The 13,790-nt window shown below is 38.7% G+C and overlaps 1 protein-coding gene across 7 annotated transcripts in view; it reads right to left on the bottom strand.

Annotated features, from left to right (window-relative positions):
- Positions 1-13,790, bottom strand: part of DLG2 (discs large MAGUK scaffold protein 2) — a gene marked incomplete at its 5' end in the record, with an annotated part of 1,037,476 nt that overhangs the window by 47,887 nt on the left and 975,799 nt on the right. For all 7 annotated transcript variants that reach the window (XM_082764777.1, XM_082764780.1, XM_082764778.1 and 4 more), the window contains one exon: positions 4,930-5,106. In XM_082764777.1, the coding sequence (XP_082620903.1) occupies positions 4,930-5,106 (177 nt within the window). The remainder of the gene's footprint in view (positions 1-4,929; positions 5,107-13,790) is intronic.

Here is a 13,790-nt window from a genome sequence, read left to right as displayed (position 1 = left end):
ATAAACATGCCCTTCTGCCAGGCTGAGCAGAATAACAAATTTAAGCTGGCTTTTTGCCCACAGGGACTTCTGTGCTGAGGAAATCTCTTGTTCCTTGCCCTTAAAAATGTTCATGAAACATTGGTTTTTAATTTATTATTTTTTTTTTCTCCCATTTTGGTAGGAGAGTGTGGTTACACGTGTTTGCAGGGAGAATGCTGTCCATCTGACAACACAACTGTCAGGCTGGTGCTGCCGCACACCTTTAGTCAGTGATAACAGAGTTACACAATTCTTTGCAGCCACATGCACTCAAATGAGCTGAAAATGGAAATCTTGGAATTATGGTTTTGTGGCTGCACATTTTAAAGACAACAGAAGGATTAGTGTGAATACTATAGTGTTATCAGACCAACTCAGTGCCTACAGTAGGAGCAATAGTAGAAGTGGTGAGAACTTAGGCTAGGCTGTTGTGTGGAATTGCAAACTAAATTAATTTCAGACACACAGACCCAAGTCAAACAAAAGTACACACATCACAGAAAGTACTGAAGCTTTCCATTCTTGAAGTGGGAGGTTGCTGTTGTATGGGGATTACAATGTTTTTCTCTGTGCAGACGCTCGGCAAAGTGAAAAAAAAAAAAAAAGGTGTAAAATCAATGCTACAGCAAATTAAAATACATTTACTCCTAAATAAAAATATCTGTCTAGGAATTTAATACACTTTAACTTATGGACATTGGTTTCATGCTTTTTTAAAAATTTATTTATTCGCTTAAATGATGTGAGAATTTCCATGGGGAGGGAGTCTTAGAAATAGGCTGCTCTGCCTGCTACTGACCTTTATGGGAAGCTGAATCCATTTGATTATCCTGACAAGAGGAAGGACAGTGAGGCAACCAAAAATTATTGTGATCAAAATCCTAGCATATGTAGAAATGAAAATCTAAATCTATACATCTAAATCTAATAAAAATCTGATGTAAAAATCTAATACTGCTGGCCACTCTAGTAGAAAATATAGTAATTTTTGATGATGTGGTAGTAATTCAGATACGTAAATGTAGTGCTCGTCTAAGACCATAGGCCAGCTGAGGCATTGGTATAGGACTGGCAGCTATCCCAACACCTGGGAGACCTTTCTTGCTTTCACCTTAGGCATAATTTGGATAAATCTTTGTTGTGGACATGTAACCAAGAACAATTTGGCTTGTAATATCCATTCATTATTACTATACAATAACAACTATTTGGTGACTGACCACAACTGAAGTGGTTTGCAGCCTCTTATGCTGAAGTTCTATGGTTGCCTACACCGATACGATCCAAAATCATAACACCTTTATAGCATTACATTTGGTTTCTACCCAACTGGCTACTCAGTCCTATGGTGCTGAACAACAGATGTAATCAGGCAGCAAATACATACTGACAAATGGATGAAATGCTGTCTCCAGATGCAGAAAGGGTTGCAGCAATACTTCAGCACTGCTGGGTATTGAGCATTTAGTTATTGCTCATCCCCAGTGAAGTCACTGGCTCACCAGTTTGTGAGGTTTGGTTCTTGCACAGATCAGTGGAGAAACACAAGGCCCCTGTCATTTCCTTGTGCTGCCTCTTTCGGAAATCTCCTTTAGCTGCAGTGGTACCCTCCAAAACTGCCTCTTAAAGTTTGACTTTACAATTTAACAACTTACACAACATCAAGTCCACACATTGACAGCAGCACTGAAATCTAATGACAAATAGCTTTCAAACTCTATTTAATCACTTAGATGTAAAGGCTGGTAATATATCCGACATCCTGGAGTTAATAATGAGTGGCAGCTCCTCTCTAGTTAGAAATTATGATTTATTCTGGTATATCATATATATATCATAGAGGAGAAAAGGAGTATGGAGTCATGATTTATTATTTAAAATTTATCTTATCAACTCATGCTACAGTGTTATTATTTGAGGAGCTCTTCTTGAAAAATATGTAAAAAAAGTGCAAAACATGATACTTGGAAAGCAATTATCTTTACACAGTGCCTTAAAGAAATAATATTTTATATAAATATTTTATATTTATATAATGATTTGGTGTGTATGTATACATATATTTATTTGTATACATACATGTATATATATACTGAGTAGAACTGAAGAGGTCGCTGGTTTTCAGAGCTATTTCATAATGATTTCACTTACGAAAAATGCAATAATTGTATGTTAGCTGTTGTTGAATAGAAGATAGGGTGCAAACCAGACAGCAAAAAGACTCATCCTGGCAGTGATAATCTCTGGATCTGCACAGCCTCCCTCTCACCCGAAATACAAAACATGTTGCAGTCCCACAGGACGGTATAATATTTACGCATATATACAATGGCAGAGGAAGGTATCTAAATACAACACACATACATGCACACACACACAAGAAATAAAAATAATAATAATAAAGAAATTATAAAGAAAATGAACAGAAATGAAGTGGAGATTGAAAAGCACAGACAAATATGAAATCTCTTCAGCCTGCAACTTCACAGAAAGGTGGGCTTGCGGGACAAGTCACATCTCAATAAACAGCCACAGATGGTCTTTTCCTCCTGTTCTATCACAAGACATATTTTACTGTTTGTTAATAAATACGTCCTAGTACATATCATGAAACTTCTAAAGAAATCCTATACATGTATAAACTGTAAGATGTATAACAGGAGCCTGGAGAAACCATTTTAAATGAAGATGCCTATATTTGGTCAGATGAATCCTGGAGCTATTCTGCTTTGGATCAAGTCTCTTGTACTCAATAACCAGCACACGTAGAGGAAATTTAACTCTGAATTAGCATATTCTGGCAAGTCTGATGAGTTTTCTATAGCTCAGCCTTGTATGCACTGATGGCTCATCCTCCCCTTGGGTGGTGTAAATGACCACAGAAGTTGCTGGCGAGAGTGTATTGGTCTCACTGGTTCCGAGGTATCATCCAGAATCCACAATAAGGAAATAATAGTCACTTTTCAATGCATTTGAAAAAAATAACCTTGTATAACTGAAACCTTTTATGAAACAATAGCACCCTCCCCCACTCCAACTCAGGTATATCACATCATTACATTAGTGCAGGCAGAAAATCAGATGCCATTGATTTTTTCAGACTACTGAGATTCACTAGTGAAGAATCAGGATGACAAGTGGAGAGCATGGTAATGAGACCTGTGTCTTCTCAAATTTAAGCCCCTTATTTTTAGACTGTAACCAATATTTTAACATCACATCCTTTCCCCAAGCTGTGTTGTATGTCTGACCTTGACTAGAAAGCCTCTGTCTTTGGTCCCACCATTGTGTATGACTATGTAGGGAAGCCAATAAGTCACAGGCACTTATATCCTCTCCACTTTACAGAAGATACAACACTTCAGCCGTTGCTTTGCTTTGCCCTTCTTTCCCTTATAGGTATCTTATTATGTTTGACAGCTTTTTGTAGCTTTCATGGTGCGTACCACACTTCCTCAGTAAAAATTGAACAGACTTTCTTCTTTGCCCATTTGTGATCCAATCGTGTCATTACAACAATATCTAGTGTTTATATTAATAATAGGCAGGAATTCCTTTTTCAGTATCTAGAGACTATATATGTTTGTTTAATGGGCACATTTTCCCCATCTTAAAAATTATAATGTGGTTTTTAGTTCTGTCTATTATAAAACTACAAAATTGCCTTTTGCTGAAAACCCTGGTGTTGTTGCTATTCAAACATGGCCACGATTAGAGAAAATAAGGTCTTTGCAGGGCTCATGTCAATTAGGTTTCTGAAGGCCTTTCAATTTACTTTTATGTAATTTAGAACAAGGGCTACCATGAATTCTATTAGCACCTGGGCCAACTCTCCTTGAAAAAACAGCAGGTGCTCTATAAAGCATCAGACATCCCATTTTCCCATTATAAAAAAATGGGCACGATCATTTTTATATTAATTCTAAAGCTGAAATAGCCAGGAATAGAAAGTTTATATGCAGTATGGGAGCATTGCTGCAAAAGAAAAATGTAATGTGGCTTGACAGATTTCATTTTCCTCCCACCCTTTCAGTTCTTGACCTTTTATAGTAACTATAAACAAAGGCACAAAGTAATGCTGATTTGTGCAGCAGTCTTGATACTATCAGGGACCTGTGGCCAATTTTATAAAACACCTAGACAGAGTAAACAATACAAATAAAGGGAAACATTCAGATGTCTATTTTCTCTCCACCAGTCGGCATAAATCCATCACAGCTAAAAAAAGATTTAGATTTAGCTTGGAGAAGGGAAGAAAGTTCCTTCATTTACATTACATGAAAAGCATACTGTGATATTGATTATCCATCAGTTTCCAGACAGGCAGAGATTAAATTAACAGATTTTGAAGTCAAAGAGGACCATTATGTAATTTAGCCTTGTTCTTTATATCACACAGGCTCAGCAGTTTAATTCTATTACTCTCAGAAAAGAAAGACATACACTCTTCATTTGAAAATGTCAAGACATTCATCACGTCCCTCAGCAGTTTGATGTAATGGCTAATCACCCTGACATTAAAACATGTGTTCTACTTCACATGTGCTAATTCCCATATTTTGGTTCTGGTTTTCCCTTTCTTTGTTGCAGTTCTTTAATAGACAATCTATCTTTAATAGATGGTGCTCTCTTTCTCTCCCCCATCCCACTTTTCTCTGTGAAAGTGCTAATCAAATCACCTTTTAGGTTTCTTTTCAACACAGCTAAATAGCCCAAGGTCTTTAAATATCACAGCGAAAATCTTATCTTCCAGCTCTTGAAATAATGACTGTGGGATTTTTCTCTACTTTCCCCATTTTTTTTTTTCCAGCAGATTGATGCATACTTTTTTGTTTGTTTGTTTTTTAAACAAAATGGAATATTTTAACATCATGGCCAAGGAAGGAGGAAGGAGGAGGCAGCACTCACCTCCTCTTGCTGGGTATAACTCCCATCTCCTCACTGTCTCCCTCCAGAGTGACCCTTCTCGCCTGCCACCATTCATCATCTGAGGCGTTGATGACATGAAGGATGTCTCCGTACTTGAAACTGAGTCCTTGGCTTGGGAGGCCACTGTCTTTGCTCTTGTCATAGTCAAACATAGCTCTGTGAAAGGAAATAAAGATGTAAAGACAAGTGATTATCTCAGTCTTGGAAACATTTACTTCTGAACATTTTGTCATCTTTTATGTTCCAGCTAACCAGTTCTCCTTTCCAAAGAGAAAGGTCTTGGAGGAAAACTTCCTGCTTTGAAGGTAATGTTTACAGAATACATTTGTTTTAAGAGAAACTGAACAGTGAAGTATGATATTTACTATTTCACTCAATAAAGAACAATCACCGTTTCAGATTATCCAGCAAAAAATGTCTGGTGGCCGGCAACTCCTCTGTGACCTTGCCAGAAGTAATTTGTGGCTGTTAAAATTGTTCCTGTGATAGGATGGAATTCCTGAAACTTGAAACTAAACTAAACTGAAAGACGCCATTATCAAAGTAATGATAGTCTGGCACATGTCCCTTCAAAATGCCCTCTAGGTGCATGCAGCACTACCAGTTTCTCTGTCCACATCCAGTCCCCCAGTGCAGCACAACTTGTCCAGATAGCTCTGGTTGTTTTCTTTGATGTTGATGAGGTTTTCCACTGGTTTAAAGTGGACCTCTGCTTTGGGTATGCCTATGCAATAGTCCTATGTACAGTACATATATTATGTACATGGCCTATGTATGGTACATATATTAATATCTGTATATGGACTCTAAAGCAGAAATGGAGAGCCATCTTTAATATACCTGGTTGTTAAACTGTTGTTGGGAGTAATTCAGCATGAACTAATTGCCAAAGTATTCAACCAGATCCTGAGAAAGACCTTCAGTCTGCACTGAGCTCTATATTACCAAACTACAGTGAAAACAATCCTCAGCCTCATCCAGGCCTATGCCCTGCACCTCCACCAGCAATCCCTGGGGTCAACATACTCTGTATTTCCCATTGAAAGGCCCTGGACATGAATTCCAGAAAGGCTGTATGTGTGTGCAGGTGGCTAGCTGAAGTTATCCAGATAAAAACCTAGATCTTGGTTTCTAATAAGAGAAGATATATAGATATTTTTTTTTTTCCCCATACAAAATACAGTTTAAAGAACGTGTGCCTGACAACAACTGATGTTTATTTTCCTGTAGGGAAATTCCTATAGGGTAAATAATATGTTTATAATACTAACTACAGAAAGGATAGATGAGTAAAATCCCAAGAGGGACATAATAAGACCAACTCTTTATTGTCAGAAATAAAGTTGAAGTAATTTCTTCATTGGTAAACACATCTGTGAGAAGGATTTGATATAATTAATTGTTATGCATTGTAGTATAATTGCACAGAATGATTATAACAGCTTTATGGGTAAAATTAAAACACTCAAGGCTACCTCTCATAATGAGGAGAACTTATAAAAAAAAAAAAAAAAAGTTATTGGAGTTGTAACTATGCAACCAAAATAATTCAAAAGGTCTCATAAGCACTCATTCTGCACGAAGGATCTGCTTCATGAAGAGAAAAAATGCTTTTTGGAATATGCATTCTCTTAAAGAGTTTACAGTCTAAGAGCTTCAGAAAAGCCCAGATAATTCCTTTCTCTGAGGATGAACACAATAACTAATCCTGCTGAACTTTATGTAATCCATGAGCTTGGATGAGCTTGAGCCTTTCTTGGTAAATGTTCTTGGAACGAAAGTAAAAAAAACTTGGCTATATCTTAGTAAAAAAATATTTTCGTGAAGGATTCTTATCAGTAGCAGATCATCTGTTGCCTTCTCAAATAAGGCTTTCTATAAGGTCGAGTGATGAAGAGGAAGCTATGCACCATCAGCTGCTTATCCTTAATCAATTAATGACACCCAATCTCTGAAGAAATGGCAGTGCACATACAAACAGACTTACAGCACATCATTCTGTTGGTATTGCTCTTATCGGCATGCAACACTCTACATTTTATCACCATATTAAAGAGCCATCATCTGAGAAATTCGCTGAGTAATTGTGTTCCTTGTCATGGAAGCCTCTCAACATCTCAAAAGCCTGATCACAGAGTTGGCTGCCATGCTGAATATGGGGAAGATGTTACAATCCTGAATCTACACACAACTAAATCACTCAAAACAAATGACAATATTTTCCATTGCAGAGAATAAGCAAGACTGTCACATCCCAGAGGTAAACTGCATTCCAAACTGAAATGCTCAATATTTTGAAAGTTCTAAGGTAAAGGGTGTGTTGAAAAGCTAAGGAGGAGAAAGAAATCAGAGCGGTGTTCTTTGTTCTTGAACAGACATTTTCACCTTAGAGCAGAACTTAACATCACAGACTGCCATCGTACTAGTTGACATTAACAGGGAATGTAGAATGCACAGGTTGCCACTGACTTACTATGATTGGAGTAATCACATGTAATGATAATTAAAATGAGATTATAGATAGACAAGAGAATTTTCAAGCAAATGTTTCAGAGAGTGAAGGACTTGTAGCTGCATGCTCTACAGATGCTGATTACTCCATTACTAGATGAAAATGACAAAAGAGCTGACTTCAGTGCTCTTTCACAAACATTTCAAATTGAGAGACAGGTTTAACTTTATACATGTTTAAGCTTACAACTTTGAAACCGTTTGTAGTTCTGTAAAACATACTTTTACAAGTAGGCAGTTGGCCCAGCTTTAGAACAAATTGAGTTCTTCATTCTAGACACTGTTGTATGCATGTGCACCCTCAGTAAGTTTGCTGATGACACCAAGCTCTGTGCTGCGGTCAACATGCTGGAGGGAATGGATAGCATCCAGAGGGACTTGGACAGACCTGAGAGGTGGGCCTGTGCCAACCTCATGAGGTTCAACAGGGGAAAGTGCAAGGTCTTGCATTTGGGTCAGGGTAATCCCAAGTACAAATCCAGGCTGGGCAGAGAATGGATTGAGAGCAGCCCTGAAGAGAAGGACTTTTGGGATGTTGGTTGGCAAGAAGCTCAACATGAGCTGGCAATGCGTGCTTGCAGCCCAGAAAGCCAACCGTACCCTGGGCTGCATCAAAAGCAGCGTGGTCAGCAGGGAGAGGGAAGGGATTGTCCCCCTCTGCTCTGTTCTGCTCTTGTGACATCCCACCCATCATTCAGCTCTGGGACCCTCACACAAGAAGATGTTAGGATAGAACAAGTCCAGAGGAGGGCTACAAAGATGATCAAGGGGCTGCAGCACCTCTCCTGTGAAGACAGGCTAAGGGAGTTGGGGTTGTTCAGTCTGGAGAAGAGAAGGCTCCGGGAAGACCACAGACAGGCCTTCTAGTACCTAAAGGGGACCTACAAGAAAGCTAGAGAGGGACTTTTTGCAAGGGCATGTAGTGATAGGACAAAGGGTAATGGCTTTAAAGTAAAAGACAGCAGGTTCAGATTAGATATGAGGAAGAAATTTGTTACTTAGAGGGTGGTGAGGCCCTGGCACAGGTTTCCCAGAGAAGCTATGGATGCCCCATCCCTGGAAGTGTTCAAGGCCAGTCTGAATGGGGCTTTTTGAGCAACCTTGCCTTTTGCAGGTGTCCCTGCCCATGGCAGGGGGTTGGAACTGGATGGGCTTTAAGGCTCCTTCCAACCCCAACTATCCTATGATTCAATGAAATGTCCAACTCTCAGCAAAGTCTGTCTGGCTTTTTCAGCCAGATACCATACAAGATAGGTTCTGTCATTCCATGGGAAATATCAGAAGAAAAGCTGAAATGCATTAGTATCTTTTCAAAATATTATGGAGAGGACATAAGCAGCCCAGTCCTATAAGAGACCCATCCTACCAAGGAGCACACATCACACATCTCTGAGAGATGAAGATATCTAAAAGAAGCACCAAGAAGTGTTATTCAGACTAGGATTTACCCCATACAGACCCATGCATTTTTCCTTGAAAAGTTAAAGGTATCTCCCCACAACACAAGTACACAGTGTAGATTATGGAGATACAGATTAGCAGAGCTAACGAGTTACTGAGCATACTAACATGACTAAATGCTGTCTGCTTATTCATGGGTTGCTGTAACTCATTTTTAGTGTCTTTTACTACAATTTTAAATAATAATGACCTCAATAACCTTACAGTTTTCTAATGGTGAATACCTGAGAGGCACGGATATTAACAGCTTCTCTCTCTCTCTTTTTTTTTTTTTTTAATTTTTTTTTTTTTCTCCACAGCTGACAAAAGCACATCTTAAATAGGAGTTCTTCCTTCAGGTGTTTAAGTCCTCAGCCATCTATTTGCATCTACTGTTCAGTCCTTTTTGGATCACGTAGGACAGAACCAAGAGCTCTACAAGGCTCATTTTTCCCAGTCAGCTGATTAAGTCTACTGTTGAACTGATATAGTTATTCTTTATGACAAAGGAAATCAGTTTAAATTATTTAACTTTAATTTCATAGCCATCACCAATGTCACTGTTAGGCCACATCAGCATCAGAAAAAATTCTGTTCAGTATCTTCTGGATAGTGCATTTCACAAATAGGAACCTGGGTTACACAGGATAGATGAGACATTTTTGGGTTACAAATATAGAAAGACCAGTGATTATTCTGAAGTGTGTATAAAACACTGAAATAGGAAACAAAGTTTGCTGAAAACAATTCAAACAAGTGTGTTGAACTTATGAATTACCTTATTAGAAAAATAGCAATAGGAATGGGTGTGATTACCAAAGCTTTAAAGGATATGTGCTGCATTTCCATTAATGACTTTTTCTTTTTTCCCCCAGTTCCAAGTTTTTGCTTGAGTTTGGGGAAAATTATTTAATATTTGTACAACATTCTGAAATTAAAAAGTGCTGTTTGAATGCCATACATTGCTGCTGTCTTCTTTGTGAATGTTTCCTGCTTGTAGAAAATTAAGAAGCACAGTCCTGAGAAGTGAAACAGAAGGTGCAAACATTTAGAACATGCTGGATATCAGAAATATTCAAGATTATATGAGTCCCTGACATTATTCCAGACTTCAGAAGTGATCATTGCACTAAGCTAATCCAAGAAGTAATTTGGAAAGAACCTAACAGGTTTTATTTTTTTGCTTGGTTGCTTCTTAATAATTATTAGGAACCCACTTCAGTGTAAAACTTGAGACAAGCATTTCACAACAGCATCAAAATTCCTTGCTCAAAATTTGTTTGAAATGAAAATACGGTCAGTGCCAAGACACAGTATACTACCAAATGTGCAGTGAGGTGTCTATACGACAGTGAAGACCACTAAAATGGGGACTCTTTTTTTCTTCAATTTAGTGTAAACACTTTAGCATTTGAGGTATGTTGAAAAACTAAGCTGCATCGCATAGTAAATTTACAGAATCACAGATTGCCTGAGGTTGGAAGGGACCTCTGGAGATCACCTGGTCTAGCCCTGTCCTGCCAAGCAGGGTCACCTAGTGCACATTGCACATGATGGTTTTGAATGGTTTTGATGGTTTTGGATGGTTTTGAATATCTCCAGAGAAGGAGACTCCAAAACCTCTCTGGGCAACCTGTGCCAGTGCTTGGTCACTCTCGTGGTAAGGAAGTGTTTCCTCATATTCTAATTTCTATTCTAGTAATAACTCTTCTTGCATCAGGAGTTATAAATATTTGGCATAGGAGAACTTATATTAGATTTATGGAAATAGCAAATCAATTCATGGTTCAATCCCATGCATTGCAACCTACTGGCACCCACCATGCCTGTATTGTTACCAGCATTTCAAAAATGAAAAGTAAGGTACAGAAAGAGTAAGTGGTCTTGCTAAGCCTTTGGCAAAAAAAGGGAATTTAACAGAGAAACTGAGATTCCTCATCTGAGGTATTAAACACCGTTTGTAAGTAGTCTTCATGATCTTCCTGACAAGGCAAGGGATATTAATGCATTTCAAGCGCAGCAATATATTTTGCTGAATGCCCCTGTATGTTCAGTGCAAAAAAAAAAAAAAACAAATCTCCCATATCACTGTATCATGGCTAGTAATCTCAACATGATACAGTTCAGGTACTGTGTGGCAGCTTTATTTGCATCTTTGAAATTACTTTCTTCTTCTGGCACAGATGGGAGTTTGCACATAAATTTACAGGCTGCTCTTTGCCATTTACTTGATTATGAAATGACAACAACATTTAGCAGGAGAGATCTTCAGTTTCTGTAAACAGCCCTAACTCTTTTGCAATCTGCTAGCATATCTGCATTTACATGAGTTAAGGATATCACCATTTTCTCTGAAAATTTCCTTAGCAGAGATTTAGGGAGAGAGAAACTATTCTTCCTCTTCTTTACATCTGCCTTATGCCCCCCTCTTCCCCCATTTTTTTTTTTTAAACGATGGGGAAATTCAACACACAGAGATCTAATAATTTTCCTGGTTTTATACAGTAATTCAGTACTAGAGTCAGAATTTGACCCCAAGTTTCTTTGCTGTCTTTTCTGCATTCTCGGTAATAGATGTATTTCCACCCACTTGCAGGCTCAGCTTGAAGAAAACATTAAAGCAAAATGAAAGAAACCCTAGTGTAATTCATTGCTATAGCTACAACAGAGAGCACAGCAGTGTTGTGATAGAAACAGCCATCGCAATGCAATTAAGATGTTATTAGAAGGGTTAAATTTTCACTTAGTAGCATGTCAATAAAGACTTCCACCTTCTTCTCCCAGGTTTTCTTTAATCTGGAGAAGCTGAACAGGTGAATCCTACGTGTAGATCATACTGAAAGGTTGCTCTCCCCACGTGAGCTTGGGAAGCTCTGAGGTGCTGCTTGCAATGCCTACAGGCTGCCAGAGCAGCCCCTGTGCTAGAAATGATCCAATCACACATTGTCACCTCTGAAAGGGTTGGGAGTGGACTGTTTTGAAGAACACCTTTCATTAAAAGTATACTACAACAGTGTGGTTTCAAACAAACAAACGAACAAAAATGTTTGTCTCAGGCCTTTGACTGAAAGAAACTGTGATTCCTGGTTTGTTGTGTGTTTGTTTCTTTCCAATGAGTATTTCCTGTTTTAATGATGTTGCATCATGAAGCCGATCCCCTCAACCTCAATTACTATAGTTGGTCTGAGAGGAACAAGTGTCAGCAGCATGTGGACTATTATATTAAACCATGCTAGGGCACTGCAGCATGGTTTCCAAGTGCTCTTTGGAAATCAGAATGGGCTAAGGATCATTCCCAGCAACAGTCTGGATACATCTCCCTTATGTGGTGGGCAATAGGGCATAAAGGAAGGGATGGGGCTGCAGTGGTGGGCCATAAGTCTGGAGGATGCTCCCAGGCACATGAAGTTTGGAGTATTAATGCAGCTGGTAGGTCTAAGCTTTCACTGATGGAGAGCCTGAGGGACTGGGGCTGCCCTTCAGGCACTTCCAAATCCTATCATACATTTACATCCAAGCCCCTTCCATTTGCTGTCATGCTATTTCTTTATTTCATTCAGCAGTTTCTCTATTCACTCCAAGCCATTCTTTATCATTTTGCTCCTAGTGGGAATTTGGTAGGGAGCTTTGCCACAGACTTCAATGAAAAGAGGTTTGGAGACAGCAGCATTAGTTCCAGAAAGATTTCACTAGGAGAGGGGAGATATTTTCTTTCTGTATTTACATCAGGAAAGAGGACTGCCATTTGTCATTGGGGAATATTTTGTTCATTTTGCAGATGCTACCATGATCCTTAATATCAGCTCCTACAAGCAGTGCTTGTTTGGTTTGCTTATTTGGGTGCTTTGCTAGTTCTTGTGTTCTCTCCAGGCAATGGGTTCTTCTACACTGAAAAACTTGAAGTCAATGCTTTCAGAAGTCTATACCCCTCTAAAAATATGTCAGTCAATGAATGTATGCTATACTTTCATGCTCTTGCTGTGCAACAGCACACAATGTTCTGTCAATGGCACAATCTCTGTCACTGTGCCATGTCACAGCCAATATCGGTGGGGTTTAGGAAGGAAAACAGAAGTCTCAGATATGAAACTCCGAAGCTTGAGGTGTGAAGCATCACTGATCACTTCAGGAAGCTGCCTGTCAGAGCCTCAGGGACTCATGTTGTTAGAGAGGTTTTGAAGCTTTTGACTTCATCAGTGGCAGGAAGGATGACTGATCATGTTCCTTGTCTTTAGCTCATTTGCCAAATAGTCTGTGTGCCCATCACAACACACTGCTTGGGACAGTGGATCTGATGATCAATTCCAGGCTGTTCTAGGAAATGCAACACAGGTGACAGCCCGCTGTGAGGAAGGACCAGCAGCTTTAGCTTTTCAGCCACGGACATAGACAGAATTCATGTTGCTTTCAGACTTATCTGGCTTCCAGCTCTTCTAGAAGTACTTGAAAGGTAACCCAAGAAAATGAAGCTCTTTCATGTTCTCTGCTTTTCATTGTTTCAACATTTTACAGGGCATAAAGGGGCCAAACAGATTTTCCATTTGATTTGCAAAAATCTGAAACTAGCATTAAACTGTGAGCATATTCCTTGACCCTTACCACCCTTACCATATATTTTTTTTCTTTTTAGTTGCATTTCTGATAAATGTAGAAGCTTTTAAATTCACTTACATTGTACTCAATGTATTGTTAATGTATTTAGGCTACAATATTTTGAAAAAACTCCAGAGAAGATCTGCAATAACATACTGTTTGAGAAGTACTTTGGGAACTGTGTGAAATTTCATTATGAAGCCCCAAACTCGTGAGTGAGTTTTGAATTACTCAACAAAATGGAAAACTTAGGTTAGGTTTGTCCTGAGGGGTTATTTTAAAGAAATGCAATCATT

Source organism: Aythya marila, assembly GCF_965140915.1.
Source record: "Aythya marila genome assembly, chromosome: 1".
NCBI classification, from domain to species: Eukaryota; Metazoa; Chordata; class Aves; order Anseriformes; family Anatidae; genus Aythya; species Aythya marila.
This window is presented reverse-complemented; position numbering and strand designations above follow the sequence as displayed.